This window comes from Lissotriton helveticus, chromosome 8 (assembly GCF_964261635.1).
Source record: "Lissotriton helveticus chromosome 8, aLisHel1.1, whole genome shotgun sequence".
Lineage (NCBI taxonomy): Eukaryota > Metazoa > Chordata > Amphibia > Caudata > Salamandridae > Lissotriton > Lissotriton helveticus.
Genome location: NC_136069.1, coordinates 1,011,419,792 through 1,011,445,035, shown reverse-complemented (window position 1 = coordinate 1,011,445,035; position 25,244 = coordinate 1,011,419,792). Strand labels below are relative to the sequence as shown.

Here is a 25,244-nt window from a genome sequence, read left to right as displayed (position 1 = left end):
ACCTAGTCAGTCCTGTAAAGAATCAATGACACTTCCATTTTCTTGTTTATACAGTTAAACATAGAGCACCTTACATTTTCAAACATATACTAACACACACTTACCTTCTTATACAATCATTGATACAAGTACACATTGATCTGCACAGAGTCACACACCTCCCAGCCAGCCACACACACACTCAGTCTCCCATACAAATACTTGGACAATCAATCAGTAACCCATATAGTTAATCATATAGCTACTGATCAACACATGCAGCAGTTTACAGAACAACAGACATAATGATGCACAAATTAAGACAGTTTAGTCACTAACCCATGCACTCAGTGAGACACATTTAATCACTCACTCATACATTCAGTCATGCACCTACTAAATCCTTTGTCCAGACACTTATACTTGCACTCATTCTTCAATATATAAGACACATTTTAACTTTACAGAAACATACAGTCACTGGATGTTGTCATCAGTGATGTCACTGACCATGTCATGAATGATGTAATATGTGACATCATCAGCAGTGGATTGCGGGTGCGCGATATATAGTTAGTGCAACTAACTATATATGGAATTTCAATGGTTTTGTATGAGTAAAATAAGGTTTTGTAAATGCTAATTCCTAACTATATATGGTCTATAACCTATGGTTTTTTCAGTGAATATGTATATATTTAAGTTCTTAGTTCCAAAAATGAATACATTTTAAAACCTCTTAGTGAAATCAGGATGATGAGATCAACCAACACTATTATAGCAGAACCGACTCAGGACCCCCAGACCCAACTACCAGGCTAAGAATGAATGCATTTATTTGAGGGTGTCACAACCTAAACACCCCACCCCAGAAGCAATGCCCCTGCTATTTGTAGAAGTGAAACTCAAGCAAACACTTTAGGGCTCATTGCAGTGTCGTCGGAAGCCTCCTACCAACAATCGGAATCTCCTCGACCGCATCGTAGCACTTCCGACCAACTCAGTCGGTTTACATTCCGACCGCCCAATTACGATGTCTGCGGTCGGAACGTAAACCTTCCAGTCATTCCAACTCAGTTCCCAATGACTTCTGGCATATTCCTGTCACTCAGAACCGCATCTTGCAACCCTATGGACAGAGTTTCCATCATCAGGATCGATGCAGCCACGGTTACTGGCCGAGGGGGTATCTAAGGGACCCCCCTGCAAAACCCTGCACTGTGTGGCAGGCACCGTGGGGCAGAGTTTTCTGCATACACCTCATTTCCCCATAGAAGCCTGTGTTACGGCCCGGTGGGAACAATGGGACTCTGACAGAATAGAAATCGGTCACATTATAATCCGGCGGTAACGAATCCGAGTCGGTGTGAGTCAGAGGTTTTCCACCCAACATCGTAATGAGCCCTTATGACTGTCTAATGTCTGTTAATCAGGGAGAAAGCTTCATCGTGAATAGGTCATTCTTTATTGCCCTTCAGAACACGAAATTCAATTGTCTCAGCAGACAACTCAACATTTCACCAGCACCCGGATGTCTGAGTGATAAATACAAAAGGCACTCAGAGAAAGTGTTGGCTTCATTAGAGAACAATTTAAGAAAAATGTCTTTTGTCCTGTTTAAAATGAAGTCTCTCACAGCCCAACCATTTTCCTCTTTGCAGCTGCCTCTATCCGAAGTAAACTGAACCAGACTGCTGACCCTTGCGACAACTTCTTCCAGTTCGCCTGTGGGGGCTGGATACATGATAACCCTATTCCTGAAGACATGTCGAACTACGGCATTTACCCTTGGCTCAGGCACAATGTGGACCTCAAACTCAAAGGTAAGGATATACCCATGGGAGGCTGTACACTTGTTCAACAGACTGTACTTCAGAAAATGACAGTTGGCGCAGTGCTTCTTCTGTTTCATGTCCTTACGCACAGGTGTGCCGCAATAACAATCATGTGCATTTCCCTCTAAATACGGGCTCAGTAACGTGTTATTTTATTTTACTTTAGTTTTAAAAAGGTGTGCTTTCAGTACAGATAGTACATAAAGCACACATTTTTTTCCGTAAAAAGCTATTGCTTTTTAAGCTCTAAACATAAAACCTTCATTGTAAAGGAAGGTTCAGTTTTCATACCGCTGCATGTTTTTGTGCATCAGCAAACCATAAGAGGTATGTTTTTCAGCCATAAAATTCCTTCTGTGCCATGAATGAGTGGGTCTTTCAGTAGTACTATTTCCAAGGCTAGATTGAATAGCCTGCTTCTCGCTCAATTTTGCTCTCTTTTTGCACGTTTCATAGGCCATGCTATTCCTGGAATTGTTCAACATTTAGTCCTTGGACTTTGGGATATAAATCTACCCAGCATATGAGAGAGGGCACGTGGCAAGATTCATCTCTGCTGTAAAAGATTTGTAGGTGGCCTTGTGTAGAATGCCAAGTACCAGTAAAATCCCCCTCTGTCCGTCGTTTCTGTTTATATTTGATGTTTCAAGGACAGGCCTTGCTTTCTGAGGAAATATTCCAAATGTTATAACATCTAAAAAGTAATATCTTTGGAAAAGAAAAGTTTTCCGTAACAATGATTCTTACTCTTACTATTATGTCACCTAGAGTCCTCGGGAAAGTGCTTTTTTAAATCAACTTTATGAAATATGATTACACAATATAACGCTACTCAACCTATGTTTACCTTTCTCATTCTCATTTTCTTTCCTCTCTCTGTCTCTCTCTCTCTCTCAAACACACGCACATATCTCAACTCTCATTGCGTTAGATACGCTCAAGGTTGAATTCAAAACGGCACTGGAAACTAAAACAAGAGGTACAGAATGGTTGCCACTGTATGTTCTTAAAATGTCTGACTCTTAGGGGCCGATTATGATTGCGGATAATCCGCATCCTCCGGGCCGGCGGAAGCCACCGCCGGGCCGGATGATGCGGATTAATCGCTACGGATTGAAGAAATAGCCCCCGTCAGATTAGGATGGCGGGGGGATATTTTTTCCGTCCGCAGCTTTTCCGCCGTGGTCGCCTTCCGACCGTGGCGGAAAAGCTCTAACATGGCTGGCGGTGTCTATCAGACACCGCCAAGCATATTAGGATGGCTGCGGTTCTATGCCTTTCCACTGCGTGGAGTAGTGTGGCTCACTGGTTAGAGGCGGCAGACCCGGGAGCAGAAATCGGCCCGGGACCAGGGTTCAATTCCCGACGCGGCAGGGTCGTGGACCTGGGTCAGCGGACTCGATAATTCTCGCTTCGGTGCTTACTCTAATCAGGGGTTCCACTCGGCAACTCTGGGCATTAGCTTTCCTAATCTCCACAACGGCCCCATCAATTCCGGGGATGCCTGGCTCCACCTTGGGGACTCCCAGCAGGGACCATCCCACAGGGAAAGCCAGGACGGGTTCCCCAGAGTTATACAGCGCCAGGAAACCTACGGACGGGTAGCAGTGCGCTTTACAAGCTCAAATACAAATACCTTTACTGCGGCATTTCGGCCGTGGAAAGGCATACGGTCTTTTCTTTGGGGGCCCGTCTCGGGCCTCCAGGGTGAAGGGGGGTGGGGGTTGCACATGGGGGTACCTATGGTACCCCCCTGCCTTTGCGTGCACGAAGCAGCAGGCACCACGCGTGCCTGCCGCTTCGTGCATGCAAAGGTCAACATGCACTTTTTAACCTTGCGGCGGGTTCTGCTTGAAGCAGCATCCGCCGCAATGTTAAATGTAGGGGATGTGACCGCCAGGATGGAGGTCACATCCTAATTGCCATGGAGGGACCGCCGCTGCCCATGCGGACGGTCCCTCTTCCTCGGGGGTGGCGGACGGACGCAGGTCCGTCCGCCATCTTAATAGGGCCCTAAGTTTGCAAGTTGTTGGCCTCGTCCGAGAGAAGATGACAATCAGTAGCAGTTCTTGTTGTAAAAAATATTTGTCAGGGCTGTCGTCAGGCAGCCACTGCAGCTTGGACCACATATTGACCATTCCATGCTGCCAATGATAGTAACAACACAACTACTAACCATCACACTCCTACAAGTGTGACAATTCAGACAATTTTCAGTCCCCTAAAGCTATAAGAATAGCTTAGGGAGCCAGGTAAAAGTCATTTTTAATGTATTTTGAATTTCTAACTAACTGTTGTTGTGGTCATCTCTAGATTAGTCAAACAACACCACCTTGTGGAAGGCTGTAACAAGCGCTGTTGGCAATTAAGTGCCAGTGCCGGCTCAAATTAAGCACAGATCAGTAGTCGAATAATGCTCATATAAAGGACTGTTATAATAATTCCATGTGTCTGTGAATAGAAGCAATGCCAATCTACACAACCTCTTGGTAGGTATATTTGTGTAGTGCACGAAAAAGGTAGTCAGATTTCTGTTATTCAGTTCAGTGACCTTACAGCAGTGAAAAGAAACCTTGACAGGCTGTGCTGTGAGGCACTAATGAGTGGTGGAAGAGATTATGCATGTTGGCTCACTAGGTTCCCCAGGTTAGTGGCTTCGCAGATTAAGTAGTGGGATGCCAGATCATGATGCTCTGCCCTCTGCTGGAATTTATTTAAATTGCTCCCACTACTTCTAAACCCTCAGCACTCCATCATACTTGAGATGTTCCAAAAGGCACAGTAGTAGCACAGTTCTCCGCAACACCTTCACTTTCCACACAACTGCTTGCCACACACATGTTCACTCCCATATTCACTCCACTCTTTCATGTTTGATAACATTAGATTGCAGCATGCTCCTATCTGCAAGGTCTACTTAAGTGGAGATAAGCACAGAGTGCCTCTGGGAGAACCATCAAATGAAAGACTAGTTCTGCTTTGTCTCATAGTACACCTCCAGCTTCACTATACACACTAACCAGGTATACTCACCCAAACCTCTGTTCTCTGCCCTGCATCATCTCTATCTACCATTTTCAAACACACAATTAAAAACCAATGTCACTAAGAGATGTAACTCCAAATCCCTATCCCTTCCCAATTGAAAGATACACTTGTAAAATGTTACAAGGCAGCTCCAATGATAACCTATGGGAGAGCTAGCCTTTCAATAGTGAAAAACGAAATTGGCAGTGTTTCACTAGCCACACATGTAAAACACACCACCACATGCCCTACCTTTCACATACACTGCACGCTGCCCATGGGGCTATCTTGAGCCTATGTTAGGGGTGTCTTACATGTAGAAAAAGAGAAGGTTTGGTCCTGGCAAGTGGGTGCACTTGCTAGGTCGGCATGGCAGTTTAAAACTGCACTCAATGTTTGCAGAATATCCACAGATTCATCATCTTATGCACAGCCTACACCCCCCCTCCCTATGATGTATCCATCCTTTCCGACTTTGTATTTATTTTGTTTACCACTGTCTACCTCTGTCTGTAAAAGTTTAGTAAAATACTTGGAACTAAAAAATGCACTCACAGACACTGCAATGGCAGGCCGGAGAAAGGTTTACAGGGCTGCTCATGTGGGTGGCACAACTAGTGCATCAGGCCCACTAGTAGCATTTGATTTACAGGCCCTGGCCACACAAAGTGCACTTTACTATGGACCTACCAGTATCAAATATGCCAATCAGGTATAACCAATCAGAAACATAATTTAAACAGAGAGCACTTGCACTTTAGCACTGATCAGCTTTGGTAAAGTGCCCAGAGTAGCTAAACCAGCAAAGACGAAGTCCAGCACACAGTCCAAAAATACCGGAGATAGAGGCAAAAAGTGAGGGGAAACCATGCCAAGGATGGCAGGTCTAACAAGAATTGCTCTTTCTGGGGTGGGGGAGGGAAGAAAAATGTCCCATATTTTAGTGATTTGCTTTTGATGTTTTTATTTTCAAGTTAACAAAAGGGACTAAGGGAGCTGGTTTTGAGCTACTTTTTAATTCCAAATTAATGTGCAAAAATGTGCCTGCGTAGCACTGAGAGTGTTTTGGTTATTATGTGTATTTCATTTAGATGTTCACAAGAGTCACAGTGGATTGTATATCCATTACATAGTGTTAACTTACTGTTAGGCGCACTCAAGTTTTAATCCAAATGTTGCAGTTAGTGTTGTTACATGGCAGGCAAGAGTTGTTGAAGCGTCAATCACTTCTACTACTTTGATTTCATACTTACGGTTGTTGAATTGCTAATAGGAGTTTGTGGATGCTAGCTATCCGTGCCACACAGGGCTGGAAATCAAGCTGCATGATAATAAAAGGACTCATGTTTCTTGAGGGGTGTGAGAAAGCAAAGGATCCCTCAGGACCTTCAGTAGGTCAGCAATGACACCCTGGCCCATTCGTGTCTGTGCTACATCCAGTTGCAGAAGAGGAAGGCTCATGTGGATGTTACCTAAACAGAGGGTCACTCTTTAACGTAGTCTACACTCAAAAAAAGACTAAAAAACCTTCTAGAAAAGGGCAGAGCCCGAAAAGGGCCAAGCAAGGTGCTTTAATTTTCCCAATTGTGAAGTCTGTCAGAGAAGAGAAGGTATCTGTTAGACTTGGCTTTTTCAGCTGGTTTACTCCCCAGACTTTTTGCTTTTGGCCTCTTGTTATTGACCTTGTTTTCATTGGTTTTAGACCTCTGGTCACTTCACCACTGCTATTCAGTGTTAAAGTGCATGTGCTTTCCATGTAAATTGTTTTTATGGATTGGTGTTTCCATGATTGGCTTATCTGATTTACTAGTAAGTCCCTAGTACAGTGCACTGTGTGTGCCCAGAGCCTGTAAATCAAATGCTACTAGTGGGCCTGTGTTAGACCTGGCACCATTGGCATGGGTCTCCCTTCCATTTTTTGCTGTTGCCTCATGTGTTTTTCTGATGTTAGATGCTTTGGGCACTGTGCCACTGCTATTCAGTGCCACAGTGCAAGTGCTCCCTACTGCAAATTGATGTATTGATTAGTGGTTCCCTGATTGGATATTTGGTTTACTTATCATACCCTAGTACAGTGCACTAAGTGTGCCCAGGGCATGTAAATCCAAATACTGCTAGTGGGCTTGCAGCACTGATTGTGCCACCCACAGAAGCAGCCTTGTAAAATGTGTCTAAGGTCTGCCATTGCAGAGCCTGCATGCAGTCTGGTACTGTCATGCTGGCTGGGCAAGTGCACCCACTTGCCAGTCCCTAAACCTTCCCTTTTCTTCATATTAGTCAGCCCTATGGTAGGCCCAAGGTCAGGGTGCATTGTAAGTATGAGGTAGGACACCCCCTTATGTGTGTGTCATGTCCTAATAGTGAATTAGAGCCATTTTCGTTTTTCACTATTGCAAGGCTACCTGTTCCCCATAGGCTAGAATGGGCTGCTGGATTGTTACATGTTTATAATCCTAGCAGACTCAGGGAACATGGTAGAAATTCGAGTTTAGTATGCCAGGACTCAGAATAATAAAATACATCTTTTAGTAAAGTTTATTTTAATATTCTGTGTTTGCAAATACCACTTTTAGAAAGTAGGTATTTGCTTGCCCAACCATTTGAGCCCACCTCTGCGAGGTTGTGTATTCCTTGTCTGGGTTTGTGTGTAACAGGACTGGGGAATTCCAGGAGACAGGCTGGGGCTGCCCGGTGGTGAATAGGGAGATCTCCATCTAAGATGGGAGGGAGGAGATGCACCTGGGGCCTGAATAGGGCTGGGCATTCCCTCTACAATGCTGGCTCCACCCCCTGTGGTGTGTCTGATGTCTCTGCCCTGCACACTGAAAGAAGTGAAGGAAGACTGTCAATAAAGTGCTCCTGGACTGTACTTGCCATCCACAATGCTGGCTCCACCTCCTGTGGGGCGTTTGATGTGCCTGCCCTGTGCTGTGAAAGGGAAGGAGAAGTCTGGTAAACAGAGTGCTTCAGAACTGACTTGAACTGGGCACAGGCCCCTCTCCCCTCAGACAACAAAGGATTTTGGGGTATAAGTATTGGGACCCTGAGCCCATGAAATTAGATCACTCCTGGAACTGGCAAGAAGAAACCTCTGCTGAGGAGAAGGAACCTGAAGAAACTGAGGAGAGACTATTCCCAAGCTGAAGTGCTGCTTGGGGGATTGGCCTGCAGTGGTTGCCTGGCAGCCTAGAGAGGAGAAAGGACTTTGTGGATTTTACCTTTGCTTTTTAACTTGTGCTAAAAAGATCTCCAAGGGCTTGGACGAGAGCTTTCCCCCTGACCGAAGTGCCAGGACCAGTGGACTTCACCAGCCTTTGTGAATTGCTACTGTTCCAGTGGCTACAGAGGCAGTGAGCTGTGACCGACTCTCACGGCCGACCCAGTGTCCTGTTGGCACCGCACTGAGCAACGTCCGCCTCGAACAATGCAAGCTCTGCGCTCACTGACTCCATCTCAACGCCGTCAACGAGCCATAGCCAGCACCGAGACTGGATGGACACCGCAATGTGCAACACCTCGCTACACCGGATCGAACTGGTCTGACCAACGCCGTCACTGCTGCTGACTTCGAGTCCTGTGACTACACCAGAGTTGGACACCGCCTTGCACCCTTCGCGACGCACCGCCCGACTTTCACCGCTGGCTGAACTGACCGACGCAGGCTCCCGAACTCCGGCTTCATCGCCGCACCGTAAAGCTGGAAGCACCGCAACGAGCAGCTACCGCCCCGAACAACGCAAGCTCTGAGCTCAGCGATGACGTCAATGAGCCGTAGCCTGCACCACGATGGAAGGGACACCGTGACCTGCAACGCTTTCTTTTTCTACACCGCAACGAACACCGGAACCGGCTTGCACATCCGTGCCGGCCCCCTCAAGGAAAAGGTAGACTCTGTGTTCTTTCAGCACGCCGACTCGCGCAGAACTTTGAATTACATCTTTTTAACCAGAACTCTTGAAATGTAATAGTACTGTGGATTCTTTTTGTTGTTTATTGGTCTTGTGATTATTCTATATAAAGTATACTTACTTTTGAAATGAAACCTTGTGTGGTGTCCATTTGTAGTATTGTCACTGGGTTACTGTATGTGGTCACAAATGCTTAACTTACATCGCCTCTGAACTAGCCTTGATTGCTCGCGCCACGCCGCCTAGAGGGTGAGCAGGAGTTATTTTAAGAGGGTAATTCCCTTGCACTGACTAGAGGAGAGGGTCCCTGCTTGTCACAAGTACCTACCCGTGCCAACCAGAGACCCCCAATTCTAACAGCACTGGTTGTGCAAGACACACACATAGCCTTTCAAAGGTTTCTCAGACCTGCCACTGCAATGTCTGCTCACAGTTTTTACTGCCAGGTCGACCTGGCAAGTTCATCCACTTGCCAGGCCCCAACCTTCCCTTTTCTTACATGTAAGACACTCCTCTGATAGGCCCAAGGTACCCCCATGGGCAGGGTGCAGTGTATGCGAATGGTAGGACATGTACTGGTGTGTTTTACATGTCCTAATAGTGAAATACTGTGCATTTCATTTTTCACTATTGCACGGCTATTTGTCCCATTGGTTAACATGAAAGTTGCTTTGTAACATCTTACAAGCATAACTTTCCAAGATAGAGGAATGGAGTTCTGACCTCAGGATTTAGAACTACACATTTTAGTAAAGATGATTTTTACATTGTGTGTTTGAAAATGCCACTTTTAGAAAGTGTGCATTTTCTTGCTAACCATCCTGTGTGCCTCTGCCATTTGTGTATTCACTGTCTGGGTTTGGAGTGACATGAGCTGGGGACGTGATTCACACTTGACAGACACGGGGTGAGGTTTGTCCTGCCTTTCTTGGGTGACTCATAGCCAGGCTGAACAGACCTGGCTGGATTTAGAGGAGTGGGAGGAGTTCTTGCTTGCACCTGAATGGATCGTGACTGCCTCTCACAAAGCTGTCTCTACCTCTTGTGGTGAACCTGGCCTGAGCCAGGCTGAATTGGTTTAGGTATATCTCTATTTAGGGCTAGTTCCCGTATTTGATGAGGTGAGCGCCCTAATTGCTCAACCTTGCCCCATCGACTACCATCTCAAACTTCAGGCACTCCACGCTGCCCTAGTAAGTACCTTGGCTGAAGTGTTGAACCCCCTGGCACCTAGACGGACTAAGAGGCCTTATCCGTCCTCCTGGTACAACGCATCATGTAGAAAGTCCAAATCCAAGCTTATACAGGCACTTAAACAGAACAATAACAAACCCCAAATAAAAGAAAGGAGAGCAGAATATAGACGACTGCTTGAGCACGCCAAGACTGAGTGGGACCATGATAAATTGACAAATTTGACATCTGCCCTTGCGATCAGAAACCACCAGGAATTTTGGTCCATTGTCAACACTAGTTCTGGGGAGCCGGTGTCGGCAATTGAACCTAACATAGCAGCGGAGGTCTGGGAGGAGCACTTTTGCAGTCTGTATAGCTCAGTTGAGGGCTCTGAAATTGGGGGGACTGACTGGACCTCGTCTACATCTACCACGTCCGTGGAGGTCCTAGAATTTTCGCTTGAAGAGGTCTATGAACCAATTGGCAAAGTTATACCAGGCAAAGCCCCGGGATTGGATAAACTCCCGGGAGACCTCTTTAGATACGAACCTAGGATATGGGCCCCATATTTATCCATCCTGTATAATGCTGTCCTGAGAGGCATGGAGGTGCCCTGTACTTGGCTGGGCGCAGAGATAGTCCCTATATTTAAGAAGGCTCTCCTCTGCTCCCAGCCAACTACAGGCCCATCAGCCTCATAGATGTTCCGCAAAAGATCTTTGCGAGGTTAATCCTAAATCATCTGAAGGACTGGATTGATGAGCACTCGGTGATGAGCCCCTATCAGGCGGGGTTTAGGAAAAACACGTCCACCATGGATCAAATCTTCCGTTTATCTCTTCTGTTCTGGAAGACGGTAACGTTAGAGGATGGCAGCCTCTACATGGTGTTCGTGGACCTACGCGCCGCCTTCGATCTGGTCCCACATCCGAAATTGTGGTCTGTGCTCTATGAGCTGCGTATACCGCATCATCTTTTAAACATCTTGATGAGGCTCCATGAAGCGAATTTTGCCCGGGTCAGGTGTGGGAAGAATAGAGCTCTAACAACACGATTTCCCATTGACAGGGGGGTAAGACAGGGGTGCGTTTTGGCACCAACCCTGTTCTGCCTCTACGTCAACGGAGTGATCACTCATCTGAATGCGGTTCGAAACACCGACGCCCCAAAGTTGGCAGGAAACCGGGTGCCTGCAATTATGTTTGCAGACGACACCCTCCTGCTCTCAAAATCCCCTATGTGGATTCAACGTATACTGGATGGATTCGAGTCCTTCTGTATTGAGCGGGGACTGGAGATAACTGCACTAAAAACAAAATGTATGATTTTCAATCCACCGGCCACTCCACGCCCCAATTCAAATATAGGCACTACCAAACTGGAGAGGGTCCAGACATTTGACTATCTAGGGGTAACTATTAACGAGAGCATGACGTGGCCCCCCCAGCAAACCAAGTCCCAATTGAAATTGGCACAATTGGCAGGGGGCTTCCTAAAGCTTGCCAACAAGTCAACCATAAAGCCAATAGGACCTCCACTAGAGATTTATAAAACACAAGCCAGGGGTGCGGTGATGTGTGGGGGTGAATTATGGGGCCATGCTTGCAAGTCTGACATTAGTATGACCGAAAACAAATTTCTAAGACAACTATTGGCCCTACCACCCAGTACTCCACTCCTCCCATTGAGGTTAGACTTGGGCGTAAGACCGATTGCCCACGAGCTTGGCGTCAAACCTTTAATGTTTTGGCGTAGGCTCTGGGCAACACCTGATTTATCAAATTACAGGTTGGAACTGGGCGAAATATTAAGTAGGCCCAAGATAAGGAAAATACCCTGGCTTATGTATGTCAATGATGAATGTGGTAGACTGGGTATACCAGCTTTATGGGATGACCCTTTGAATAGCTGTAATGTGATCTCTCGTAAACACCTTTCGAGGTTGTTTTATGACAGTAGAATGGACTCCGTCCTCCAAAACCAAGAGGTGGGCACCCTAACAGAATCCTTTTTGAAGATTAAACATGTATATAATTTTGAACACTTCCAGGATGACATTTATCCCATTCTAGCCAGGAAATTGTATCCGCAATGGAGATATGGAACCTTACCGCTTAGAGCTTTCACGAGTAGATGGTATACCTCCTCCCCAATGAATTGCCCTGGTTGCAATTGTGACAATGACAATGAACTTCACGTTTTAATTTTTTTGTCCGGCTTACTGTAAGCCTAGGAGGTATTGGCTCGTACCTTTGTGTAAAAATCTGGGGTTCGTTCATTGCATGTATGCATTCAGAAAACTCAAATCAGATGTGACAAGATCTACTGTATTTGCCGTATCAAAATTCCTGGCTGCCATGTGGCTTAAGCGACGAACATTATTGAAAACTGTATAAATTGCCAAGTAGGATGTACAGTTTTTTTAAAACCTTAGCTTTTGAATTGCACAAATAGTTTTTGATATACTTGTAACTGTTTTTAACATTTTAACTAGTTTCGTGGTTTACTTTTTAATTGCACTGTGTAACGCCACTAACAAACTATGGCTGTAAAAAATGAATTTATGTCATCTATGTTTGTTTAAATATGCATGCTCTTCTTTTATGGCTACTACGCCGAAATAAAGATTTACAAACTGAAACTGGTTTATGTATGCCAGAGGAACTTTGTTTGTACCAACTTCAAAGGAAAATGTGGAATATCTATTGGAGCCTTGACCTGAGAACTTTAGGTTACTGCTGGACTAAGGAACCTGTCAGGACGAAGAGCTGGAAGAGCTGTGAGGAGAGACTACAACTTTGCTGTGTGCTTTGCTAGGTTGGCCTGCAGTTACTGCTTCTGTCTGCGGCAGGAAAAGGACTGAACTGAACTTCTGCATTCTAAATATCACGAAGGGCTTGATGTAGAGCTTGCCTCCTTTCGAAGTCTCAGGGAAATCAAAGACTTCAACATCTTCTGGGTACCAGCTTCTGGAACTGGAAGTTTCAGCTTCCACAGAGGAAAAAGGTAACCCGATACTGTCAACGATGCCGCTGCTGGCTCTGTGACCTGAAGACACCACCGTACTTCTCACAGCAACCCTGGTCTCACTGACGATGCCGTCTAACGCCACCACCAAGCCGCCATTTGCACCGTGAACTGTGGGCACCACACTCCATACCGCCTCGCTTCACATTGCCACTCTGGTATCCCCGACAACACCGCAACGCCATCACTGATGCTGCTTTCTGCACCGTGACCTGTGGAGACCATTCGTAGAGAAAACAGAGCACCATCCCGCTTCGCACCGCAGCCCTGGTCTCACCGACGACGACACTCCAAGCTGACATCAACGTCGCTGCCTGCACTGTGGTTTGGGGGCACCGGTTGTAGGTTACACTACCCGCACCCACCGCCCTGTCTCACACTGCAGCCTTGGCCCACCGATGCCAGTGCCATTGAATCAAGTTTGTCAACTGATGCCTCTGCCTGCAACCCAACTTGTGGGCCCCGCACACTGCATTGCCCCATCTCGCGCCACAGCCTTGGGCCTATCAACAACAGCGCTTCAGCAATGATAACAATGTTGCCTGCACTGTGACCTGTCAGCACTGCAACGAGCACTGCCCGGTTTATCACAGTAGCCCTAGTCTAATCAACACCACTGGATGACCATCACTGAGCCCCTGCCTGCACCGTGACCTGAGGGCACCGCATGTGGCACCACTCCACTTCACACCGCAGCCCCGACGCCTGCCGATCCCGGCGCTCCTGATGTCAAACTCAGGGAGTTTGACCTGCAACGCGTGTGACTTCAAGGGCCCAACAACTCCTACAATGACTTCCGGTACAGACGCCTGCCGAGGCTGCTCGTCTGGAGCTCACCACAAGGTCCGATGTCCTGCATCTCCGAAAGGTACTGTGTTACGAGTCTCCCCCACACTGAAGCTGGCCCACGATGCCGCGGTCAGCCAAAAGTGTGGGATTTATTTGTTCACTACACCATGATAGCCCCGGACGGAGCTATTGACTTCAAGGAACTGTATATAAAGTCTATTTTCACATTATTTGTATTTTGACCACTGTATGCTGGATTTATATTGTTCTGGTTATGTTTCACACTGATAAAGATTGGATATTGTTCTAAAATGGGTGTGGTGTCCATTTGTAGTGTTTTCACTGTATTACTGTTGGTTATGTGCAAATGCTTTGAACACTGCCTCTGGGATAAGCCTGACTGCTCGTGCCAAGCTACCAAGGGTGTGAGCAGGGGTTATTTTAGATGTGTGATTCCCTTATCATGACTAGAGTGGTGAATTTGACCTAGCTTAGGTGCAATCCCTAGCCAACCAGAAACCCCATTTCTAACAGTATCTCTCATCCTCAAGCTAGCAGAGCCAGAGGAAGTGATAGAGGGCTTAGGTTCATATACTTGGAAATGTAAACTAAAATAAACTACCCTCTGCGCGTAAAAATATAGCCATATACAAAACACCGCTGGCCTACTAATGCATCAGACACTGTACCTGACTGGATCACAATCTCTCTGGCCTTTATTGACCTCAACAGATTTAAATACTTCAATTCTTCTTGAAAGGACTGCATTCGCAAGGCTAAAATTAGCACACTAAATAAAAATGTTCAGAGAAGGGTCTTTCACCTCTAGTATTTCTAGATTTCGCCTACTTAGTGAATATGCTGTGGGGCAAGACATATGATTTGCAATCCAGAGAACTTACAACCCACCCACATCATGCTATTAGTTCTTTTTATCATCACTCTCATTTGCAATCTTTCAATTGCTTAGCTTCTGTAGGCTTCACTTCCTTTTTTGAGTTCGCTCCTCCTTGGAGCATGGTCCAAGTACATGTGTTCTTCCTCGTCTTTTTGCAATGCACTATTTTATTTAAATGTTTTGATATTATTCCTGGATGTGCACTGTGCTTTCCTACTTTTAACACATGCAAGCAGCTTCTAATTTATGTTGCTTTCACTCTATGTGCCTTCAACAGTATTACTCTACGCCACAGTACTCTACATCACTATACTCTATGTTACTCAACTGTATGCCACTCCAGGTTCACTGACAGAATATCGAGGAAAAAAATATAGCAAAAACAAATAGAGGAAAAAATATAGAATACAAAAATATCGATTGCCTATATGTAAAAAGGTAAATACAAAAATATTGAGAAAAAAAATAATGTTTACAATAATATAGTTGTATTAAATATCAATGTTTTAATATGTATAACATTTAAAATATTACAATAAACATATATTAAACACTAACATTAATTTATAAAGAAATTAAATATATTTTAAATGCATATTTTAACAAATATATCAAATTAACTTAAATTTTAAAATGTAAACCCACACACACACATATATATATATATATATATATGAACATACATTTATGTAAATAAACGAATATTTTAAATAGTAATATCATTTTAAAAATCGTAAATAATATATTATGAAAGGTATATGAATACCATCATCATCATAAAAACATTTTTTCAATCATATAGATCATAAAAAGCACATAGCACCTCACAAAGATAATACAATAAAATACATATGGGTCATAAAATACAATATATACAATAAAAGTATAAGAACAATTCATACAATACATGTGGCACGCTTAATCCAAAGACCATGCCAGTATTTGGCCTGGGAAAATACAATTATCCTGCTTGTATCATTAGACCGAATTCTCAACACCTCCAGATAGTGTCTGTGACCAATCGATCTGCACAATGGGATAATCCACTTGCTCCTCAAGTTTTGCTAGTAGGGGCAAAAAAAGAGCAAGTGAACTATAGATTCTGTACTATGTTTCCAAGATAGGCAGAGGTTTTCCGGAAAAACATGACAACACCATTTACTGCAAAATAATTTGGTTGGCAGAGTCTTATAACAAAATTGTACAATTATTTTGCAAGCCAGAGGAGAATTTAATCAACTGTTTCTTCACAGCATGAGGTGGGCTTAAAATATAAAAATATCCCTAGTCAAGGTACCGACCAGATTCAGTGTTTCCTTCTCCACAATTGTTTACCAGTAGATCAATTTGACCCTTGCCTTTGGTGGATATACTTTCAGGGTTTGACCAGTAAGACTCCAGCCCTAATTGCCGGAGTAAGCCTCTCAAAGAATTTAACCAGGGGATCAATGTTACCTGGAGATGATGCAAAAGGACAATCATTGTTGCTCTTTATGAAGCTAGCTCTTCAACAGACCACAGCGATGCCAGAACATTAATAATTTATAAGCCAGATTTATCTGGGCAAAGTCTAAGTATAAAGGGGTCAAAGGGGTGCTAAGGGGTAAGTGTAAAAGAGATCTTAAAAATGTATTTTGTACAGTGATAAGATAGTTTGTATTCTTACTACCCCACAGTTCCACCCCATATAGAGCCCCCCGAGTTTTGACATGATAGATTTCTATGTATACATATTTAAATATACCAAAAACATAAAATATTAAAAAAGAAAAGCAATTTATTTTAAAATAAAAGGTACAAGAATGTTTTTTAATTTCATTATAAATAATATACAAACAAAAAATATTTACATTTTTAAAAACTAATATAATAATAAATCAGACATATAATTATCTAAATTACAACAGAAAATAAATGATTAAATATTCAAATAAATACATATACATTTCCCACTATATTAAAAAACATTTTTTTACTAAATAAATATAAAAATAAGTACTCCCCCCAAACACAACACAATAAAAAAATTCTTACATCACACAAAAATAAAATTTACTACTTTAACTAAAATAAATATACAATTCATTAAATTATAACATCGAAAAATGCTACAATTTACTAATCCATGTACAATTAACAATAAATATTATAATCTTAAAAAATCAATTTCTACTCCAGTCAGTGTAACAGTAGGGAAAGTGTTGAATTGCGGAGGGGTAAAAATGTACGTTTCCCACTCCAATTAGTGCAACAGTAGGGAAAGTGTGTGGATTGCAGTGGGAACATTTTATATTCCAACTCCAGTCAGTGCAATTGTAGGGAAAGTGTTGGATTGCGGAGGGTAAACATTTAATATTCCCACTCCTGTCAGTGCAGCAGTTGGGAAACGGTTCGATTGTGGAGGGGGAAAATGTACTACTCCGACTCCAGTCAATGCAACTGTAGGGTAAGTGCTGGATTGCGGTGGGGTAAAATGTACTATTTCCACTCCAGTCAATGTAACAAAACATTTAATTAAAGAATTAACAAAATTAATTTTTGTTAGATCTGGGGGTCTCTAGTTGGCAATGGTATTCACCTTTGGCTAAATAGGGACCCTTACTTCTAAGTCAGGATAAGGGGATTACACTTCTTAATAACCCCTGCTCACCCCCTTGGTAGCTTGGTACGAGCAGACAGGCTTATCTCAAAGGCAGTGTGTTAAGCATTTGCGAATATACACAGTAATACAGTGAAAACACCACAGATGGACACAACACAGGTTTTATAAAAAATAAGTATTCTTTATATAGACTTAGCACAAGGTTACAAACGACAAAAATCCACAATAATGTACTTAAAGTTGACTTAAAGATGATTAAAGTTGCTTAGTTCAAATTGATGATAAATGCGACAAAGTTCTCAACAATGTACCTGGATGCGCAACGCAAAGTGTGAACAAAAGGCTCGCAAAAGGGGAGATGCGCCTGTTCCGTTATCTGGGGGAAAGGAGGCGTCGTGCCTCAATGCTTGTGCAGAGTAGGGAATGCGTCGTGATCCTTACCAATGCGGAGGTGATGAGTAGATTCTCGGCCTGCAGGCCCGTTGAGAATCGCGAGGTGGCGCCTTGATGCGAGGAGATGATCCGGTTGCGATGCGAGAAGATGGCGCCCTTGATGCGACGATGCGATGACGATGCGTTTACGCCCTGGCAGCCTTGCGACGACTCTATACTTTGGAGCCGCGACAGACCCTGCGACACGCTTCTCCGGTGATGCGATGGCGACTCTCTCGATGGTGTCACGCTTCTCCGGTGATGCGACAGCAGGCAATTTTGACGAAGACGTGATTCCTCTTGATGCATCGTGCTTCTAGCGCCCAGCGATGCGCAAATGTCTGTAGATAGAATTCCCAGCAAGGAAACTCTAAAGGGGAGCTGAAGGTGAGTCTTTTGTCCCTGAGACGTCAGCAGGAGGCAATCACAAGTTCAAGCCCTTGGAGAATATTCTGTAGATGATGAAAGTCCTTAAAAAGTTCCTTCTTCTTTCCTTGGCAATGAAGCAACCACTGCAGGCCAACCCAGCGAGCAGCACACTGGCAGAGGGGCAGTTCAAACTCCTGCATCTTCCTTTGGTTCTTCTCCTTTGCAAAAGGTTTCTTGTTCCAGAAGTGATCTAAAGTTCTTGGGTCTGAGTCCTAATATTTATACCCCAAAATCCTTTGTTCTCTGAAGGCAGAGAGGCCTCTGCCTAGTCCAAACCAGTTCCTGAGCACTTTGTTTACATGACTCCTTCCTTCCTTTCACAGTGCAGGGTAGAGACATCAGCCGCCACACAGGAGGCGGATCCAGCACAGGGGAGGGAAGGCACAGCTTTGGAGTACTTTGTTGACAAGATTCCTCCTCTCCTTTCACAGTGCAGGGCAGAGACATCAGACACGCCACAGGAGGTGGAGCCTGCAATGTAGAGGGAAGGCCCGGCCCTATTCAGGTCCCAGGTGCAACTCCTCCCTCCCATCTAGATGCAGATCTCTCTAATCACCACCGGGCTGCCCCAGCCTGTCTCTTGGAGTCCCCCAGCCCTGTCACTCACAAACTCCAGACAAGGAATAACCAACCTAGCAGAGGCAGGCCTGGACAGTTAGGCAAGAAAATACCTACTTTCTAAAAGTGGTATTTCCAAACACAGAATATTAAAACCAACTTTACTAAAAGATGTATTTTATTATTCTGAATTCAGGCATACTAAATTCGAATTTCTACCATGTTCCCTGAGTCAGTTAGGATTATAGGATGCAATAATCTAACTGCCCATTCTAGCCTATGGAGGACAGGTAGCCTTGCAATAGTGAAAAACGAAAATGGCTGTAATTCACTATTAGGACATACTACACACACCAGTGCATTTCCTACCTTAAACTTACAATGCACCCTGCCATTGGGCCTACCATAAGGGTGTCTGATATGAAGCAAAGGGAAGGTTTAGGGACTGGCAAGCGGACGCACTTGCCAAATCAACATGGCAGTCACAGACTGCACACAGGCCTTGCAATGGCAGGCCTGAGACACACTTTACAAGCTGCTTCTGTGGGTGGCACAACCAGTGCTGCAAGCCCACCGGCAGCATTTGATTTACAAGCCCTGGGCACACATGGTGCACTGTACTAGGGTCTGACAAGTAAATGTAATAACCCAATCATGGAATCACTAATCACTATATCAATTTGACTTAGGGAACACTTGCACTGTGGCACTCAATAGCAGTGGCACATTGCCCAAAGCATATCACCAGCAAAAACATATATAAAACAGAGGAGGCAATCAGTAAAAATGGAAGGCAGACTCACGCCAATGATGCCAGGTCTAACACGTGTCCCCTCCAGCTGAAATGTGGGGAGAACTACCCTTTCCCTTGGGAGTTCTCTTCACTAAGGCGGAAAAATCTGGACAGACCATCAGCGTTTGGCGAGTTCTGTACCAGGGCGGTGTTCCACCATAAAGTCCATACCCTGTAGGGAAATGGACCACCTCAACAACTTTTGATTCTCACCCCTCATCTGCATTAGGCATCTGAGGGGACTGTGGTTGGTCTGAACCAGGAAGTGAGTCCCAAACAAGTATGGTCTCAACTTCTTCAGTGCCCAGACCACAGCAAATGCCTCACGCTCAATTGCACTCCACCTCTGTTCCCATGGAAGTAACCTCCTACTGATGAAGGCTACAGATCGGTCTAGGCCTTCTTCATTAATCTGTGATAGAACAGCCCCCACACCATGCTCTGAAACATCTGTCTGAACAATGAATTCATTTGAGAAGTTGCGCACCTGAAGCACGGGTGCTGAGCACATGCCAGTCTTCAGGGCATCAAAAGCCTTCTGACAGGTGTCAGTCCAGTTCACTTTCTTGGGCTGCTTCCGGGAATTCAGCTCAGTCAAGGGTGCAACAATGTTGCCATACCACTTGACAAACCTCGTGTTGTACCCCGTGAGTCCTAAAAAGGCTCTCACCTATGTCTGAGACTTTGGGGGTTCCCATGCCAGGATGGTATCAATCTTGGGTTGTAGGGGCGCCACCTCGCCGCTCCCTACCTGGTGACCCAAGTACACCATGGAACCCTGCCCGATCTGGCACTTACTCGCCTTGATCGTGAGGCCTGTCTTGCGCAGTGCCATCAACACTTCCCAGAGGTGGTGCAGATGTTCTTCCCAACTGGCGCTGAACACTGCAATGTCATCCAGGTAGGCGGCACGGAAATCCTCCAGTCCAGCCAACACCTCTTTGACCAACCTCTGAAAGGTGGCAGGGGCATCTTTCATCCCAAAGGGCATAACCTGGAATTGATAGTGCCCATCTGGTGTGGAGAATGCTGACCTCTCTTTAGCCCATCAGTCAAGGCGATCTGCCAGTACTCAGACATCAAATCAAACGTGCTGAGGTACCGTGCAGCCCCTAACCGATCAATGAGCTCATCAGCTCTGGGGATGGGGTGCGCGTTAGTCCTGGTGACTGAATTGAGCCCTCGGTAGTCCACACAGAACCGGAGTTCAGGTGTGGCACCAGACGCGGCAGCCTTTGGGACCAAAACCACCGAAATGGCCCAAGGACGGCTAGAGGGCTCAATCACCCCTAATGCGAACATCTTGGAGACTTCCTCCTTAATGTAAGCTCTGACCTTGTCAGTCACTCGGTAAGCCTTGTGCTTCACAGGAGGACTGTCTCCAGTTTCCACATCATGGACGCACCACTCTGTGACACCAGAAATCAAGGAAAATAGATCAGAGAATTGCCTCAACAGTTGGCGACAATCTTGCTGCTGATCAGGGGTCAGTGTGGCAGAGAGGCTGACGCCATCCACTGACCCATCTTGCACTGTTGCAGACAGGAGGTTAGGAAGAGGCTCTGTGTCCTCCTCCATTCCACCATCTGTCGCTATGAGCATGCTCACTTCAGACCTTTTTAAGTGGGGCTTCAGGTGGTTAACATGCAGGACCATCAAAGGGTTCCTGGGAGACTGCAAGTTCAATAGATAGGTGCATCACTCTTGCACTCCACCACCTCAAATGGACCGGTCCACCTATCCTGGAGCGCACAAGGCTATACAGGGTCCATGAGCCAAACTTTCTGTCAGGTTAAAGCTCAATCAGAGTGGCATTCTCATCATACCACCACTTCTTCTCTTCCTGGCTGGCTTCCAGATTCATCTGAGCGAGATCTCTGAATCGCCGAATCTGGTTCCTGAAGGCCAGCATGTAACTGTATACACCCTGGGGAGGTTTCCTGGGAGATTGCTCCCAGCCTTCCTTGACCAGATGCAAAGGTCCTCTTACCGGGTGTCCATACAACAGTTCAAAGGGACTGAACCCTAGGGACTTTTGTGGTACCTCACGGTAAGCAAACAGAAGGCATGGCAAGAAGACGGCCCACTTACACCTCATTGGTTCCTCTAGACCCATGATCATGCCTTTAAAGGTCCAGTTGAATCTTTTAACCAGCCCATTACCTTGTGGGTGGTAAGGAGTGATGAACTTGTAGGTAACACCACACTCCTTCCACAGACACTTAATATAATTGGAAATGAAGTTTGTACCTCGGTCAGACACCACCTCTCTGGGGAACCCACATGGGAGAAAATCCCCATCATTGCCCGTCCCACCACGAGGGCCGTCATTGTCCTGAGTGGGATGGCTTCCGGGTACCGGGTAGCATGGTCCACCAAGACCAGGATAAACCTGTTGCCAATGGCTGTCTTGGGGTCCAGTGGCCCCACAATGTCAATGCCCACCCGTTCAAAGGGGGTACTGACTACAGGGAAAGTTTGGAGAGGGCCTTGTGCCTCCTTCCACTTTTCTCACTTGCCTAGAAAGTTTGACAAGTCCTACAATGAGTATCTGAACTATTCCACATCTGGGGCCAATGAAAGTGGGAGACAAGCCTTTCAAAGGTCTTGTTCTGCCCCAGATGTCCAGCTAAAGGAACGCCATGAGCCAACCCCAGTAGCAAGGCTCAGAAGCGCTGGGGTATCACCAGCACACAGGTTGACCCAGGCTCAGCAACCTTAGGCTCGCTATACAGGAGGCCATTCGCCCAGTAGATCCAATGTGATCCTGACCGATCACCTGCTGCCTGGTTTGTGGCCTGTTGCCTCATACCTTCAAGAGAAGGGCACTTCTTCTGCTCTGCACAAAACTCTACCCTGGAGGGACCCCCTTCTTGCTGCCAATGGGTCAGCTCAGGTAGGGTCCCCAGTTCAGAAACTTGCTCCCCTGTAGGTTCCAGGGCATCCCCCCTCAAGGTCTGCCTCCTCCTGGACCGTGGGAACAATGGGGGCTGGTTTCCCACATCCCCTACCTCTTCTCTTTAAGGCAGGTTCCTGGGCCATCCTTTCAGGCTCCAGAATCTCTTGAACACCCTTAGCTGCCATAGACCGAGTGGTCACACACGCCCACTCAGGCAGACCCAACATCTCCAAATGAGCCTTCTTCTCTACCTTAGCCCAAGGGGAGCTTTCGAAATCATTACCTAACAGACAATCAACAGGCATGGCTGGCCTCACAACTACTTGAAGAGTACCAGAGACCCCCCACTCAAAGGGAACTTGAGCCACTTTGTAATGGCTCTCTGTGTTGTCAGCGGCAACAACTGGGAAGAATGCATTGAGGACCACCTGCTCTTCAGACACCAAGTGACACTTGACACCTGTCACTCTGGCTCTGGTGTCTCTTAGAGCCTCTACTCTGTGGCCATTGATGGTCACCCTCTGCCTGTATTTCTTAGTGTACTCAGCAGCTGAGTTTTAGGGACCATCTCACAGTCTCCTAATGAGACAAGGGACATTTCTGCGGGAACCCACCCACCTTGGGCATCCATCTCCTCCCCACCCAGGGCTACACTAGCCATCTGATGGGGTGGTGCACGGGGTGGCACATACTGACCCTTTTGGGGACATTGGGGATCATACCAACAGTGTCCCCCCTGATTACACTGAAAGCAGGTGACAGGCCCCCTATGAACAGGTATACCTGTCGAAGATCCTGACTTCTTCTCAGAGGGCGGCTGGGAACCCTTACCCTGGTTCCCTTGGGAATTACTTTTGGGCCCTTTCTGGAACTCCCTCTGTTTAACCTTGTCCCCCCACTCTTCTGCTGGGGACCCTGCCCACCTTTGGCAGAGTCTCCCACATGACCCTTGTGGACCCTGATACTGACCCAGCAGTCTGCCTCCTCAGCAAGCTTCCTATGGTTAGTCAATTTGCTATCAATAAGGTGCTGGGGTAGCTCTGGAAAACAATTAGCAGACAAGTGCTCCCTGGCATCAAATCATAGAGCACTTGAAAATTATCCACTTGGCTACCCCTCACCCAACCATCCGTAGCTCTGCAAAAGAAAGATACATATTCCACCCAAGTTGTTCCCTCCAGCTTCTTACAATTCCTGAACCTCTATCTATAGAGTTCTGGAGTCAAACCATACCTTGTCATCAGTGCTTCCTTCATGTGGACATCCTTTTCTCACTGGGTAGGTCTAACACAGTATCCCTCCATTCAGTTACAAAGTGGCATTACAACCCCGCTCCCCAATCCTTCTCAGGGACCAGGTGGGCCAACATTGTTATCTCATAGGATGCAAACCACTGCCCAATATCTTCACTTTTATGGAAATCTTTGATGACATCCTTGGGAATATATACACTGCCTTCTGAAGGTACAGATGGTGCGCTCCCACCAGAGGGATTGATTTCTAAGCCCTTGGCCTTGATCTCTAACTCCCTCAACATCCTCTCATGTTCCATTCTCATTCTCTCTCTTTCCAGGGACAATCTGTTATTCTCTGCTGCCCTCTGACTCTCCATCTTAAACTTAGCCATCACCAGCTTGTGTGCCCTATTTCTCTCCCTGTCATCCAACTCTCTGGGGGACAGGTCTTTGGAAGAGATACTACTGTCAGGTGGGGACGGTACCCTTCCCCTGGCTAGAAACATTGGCCTATCCAGTTGCCCATCTGCATCCCCAATTGGCTCCACCACAAGATCAGGGACATTTCTTGCTTCTACCCAGGCCCTCAGCGCCTTTTGGTAGTCATCCTTTTTAGAAATGCCTGGTGTAGCAACTTTCAATTTCTTGCAGAGATGCTTGAGCTGTTTCAAAGTATAGGCTTCTAACCTCTTTTCCTCAAATACAAGATCCATAGAAACAACAGATGCTGGTCTACTCATGGTAGTAAGAAGTGGGAGTTTTCAGGAAAAAAAATAACAGTCCAAGGAAAAATATTCTACCAAAAAAGTATGTGGTTGCGTTTGGTCTGCAATCCCTAGTAGTGTACACCAATTACTGTATATGAAACACAAATGCAGGTCCAAATCCTCACCGCTGACCACCAATGTTAGATCTGGGGGTCTTTAGTTGGCAATGGTATTCGCCTTTATCCAAATAGGGACCCTTACTTCTAAGTCAGGATAAGGGGATTACACTCCTAAATAACCCCTGCTCACCCCCTTGGTAGCTTGGCACGAGCAGACAGGCTTATCTCAGAGGCAGTGTGTTAAGCATTTGCGAATACACACAGTAATACAGTGAAAACACTACAGATGGACACAACACAGGTTTTATAAAAATAAGTATTCTTTATATACACTTAACACAAGACCACAAACGACAAAAATCCACAATACTATACTTAAAGTTGACTTAAAGATGATTAAAGTTGCTTAGTTCAAGTTGATGATAAATGCGACAAAGTTCTCAACTAAGTACCTGGATGCGTAACGCAAAGTGAACAAAAGGCTCTCATAAGGGAAGATGCGTCGATTCCGTGATCCTGGGGTACGGGATGCGTTGTAATCCTTACCGGTGCGGAGGTGTTGCATAGATTCTGGGCCTGCGGGCCCGTTGCGATGCGCAAGACGGTGCCTAGATGCGATGCGATAATCCGGTTGTGATGCGAGAAGATGGCGCCCTTAATGTGACTATGTGATGCGTTTACGCCCTGGAAGCCTTGCGGCGACTCTGTACTTTGGAGCCGCGACAGGCCCTGCGACTCGCTCATCCGGTGATGCGATGGAGACTCTCTCGATGGCTTCACGCTTCTCCGGTGATGCGACAGAAGGCACGTTTGATGAAGAAACGCTTCCTC

The 25,244-nt window shown here is 45.7% G+C and overlaps 1 protein-coding gene across 1 annotated transcript in view; it reads left to right on the top strand.

Annotated features, from left to right (window-relative positions):
• The window catches only part of PHEX (phosphate regulating endopeptidase X-linked), a 1,501,811-nt gene that overhangs the window by 202,942 nt on the left and 1,273,625 nt on the right, over window positions 1–25,244 (top strand). Inside the window, exon 3 of the mRNA XM_078657844.1 lies at window positions 1,641–1,802. Coding sequence (XP_078513970.1) covers window positions 1,641–1,802 — 162 coding nt within the window. The remainder of the gene's footprint in view (window positions 1–1,640; window positions 1,803–25,244) is intronic.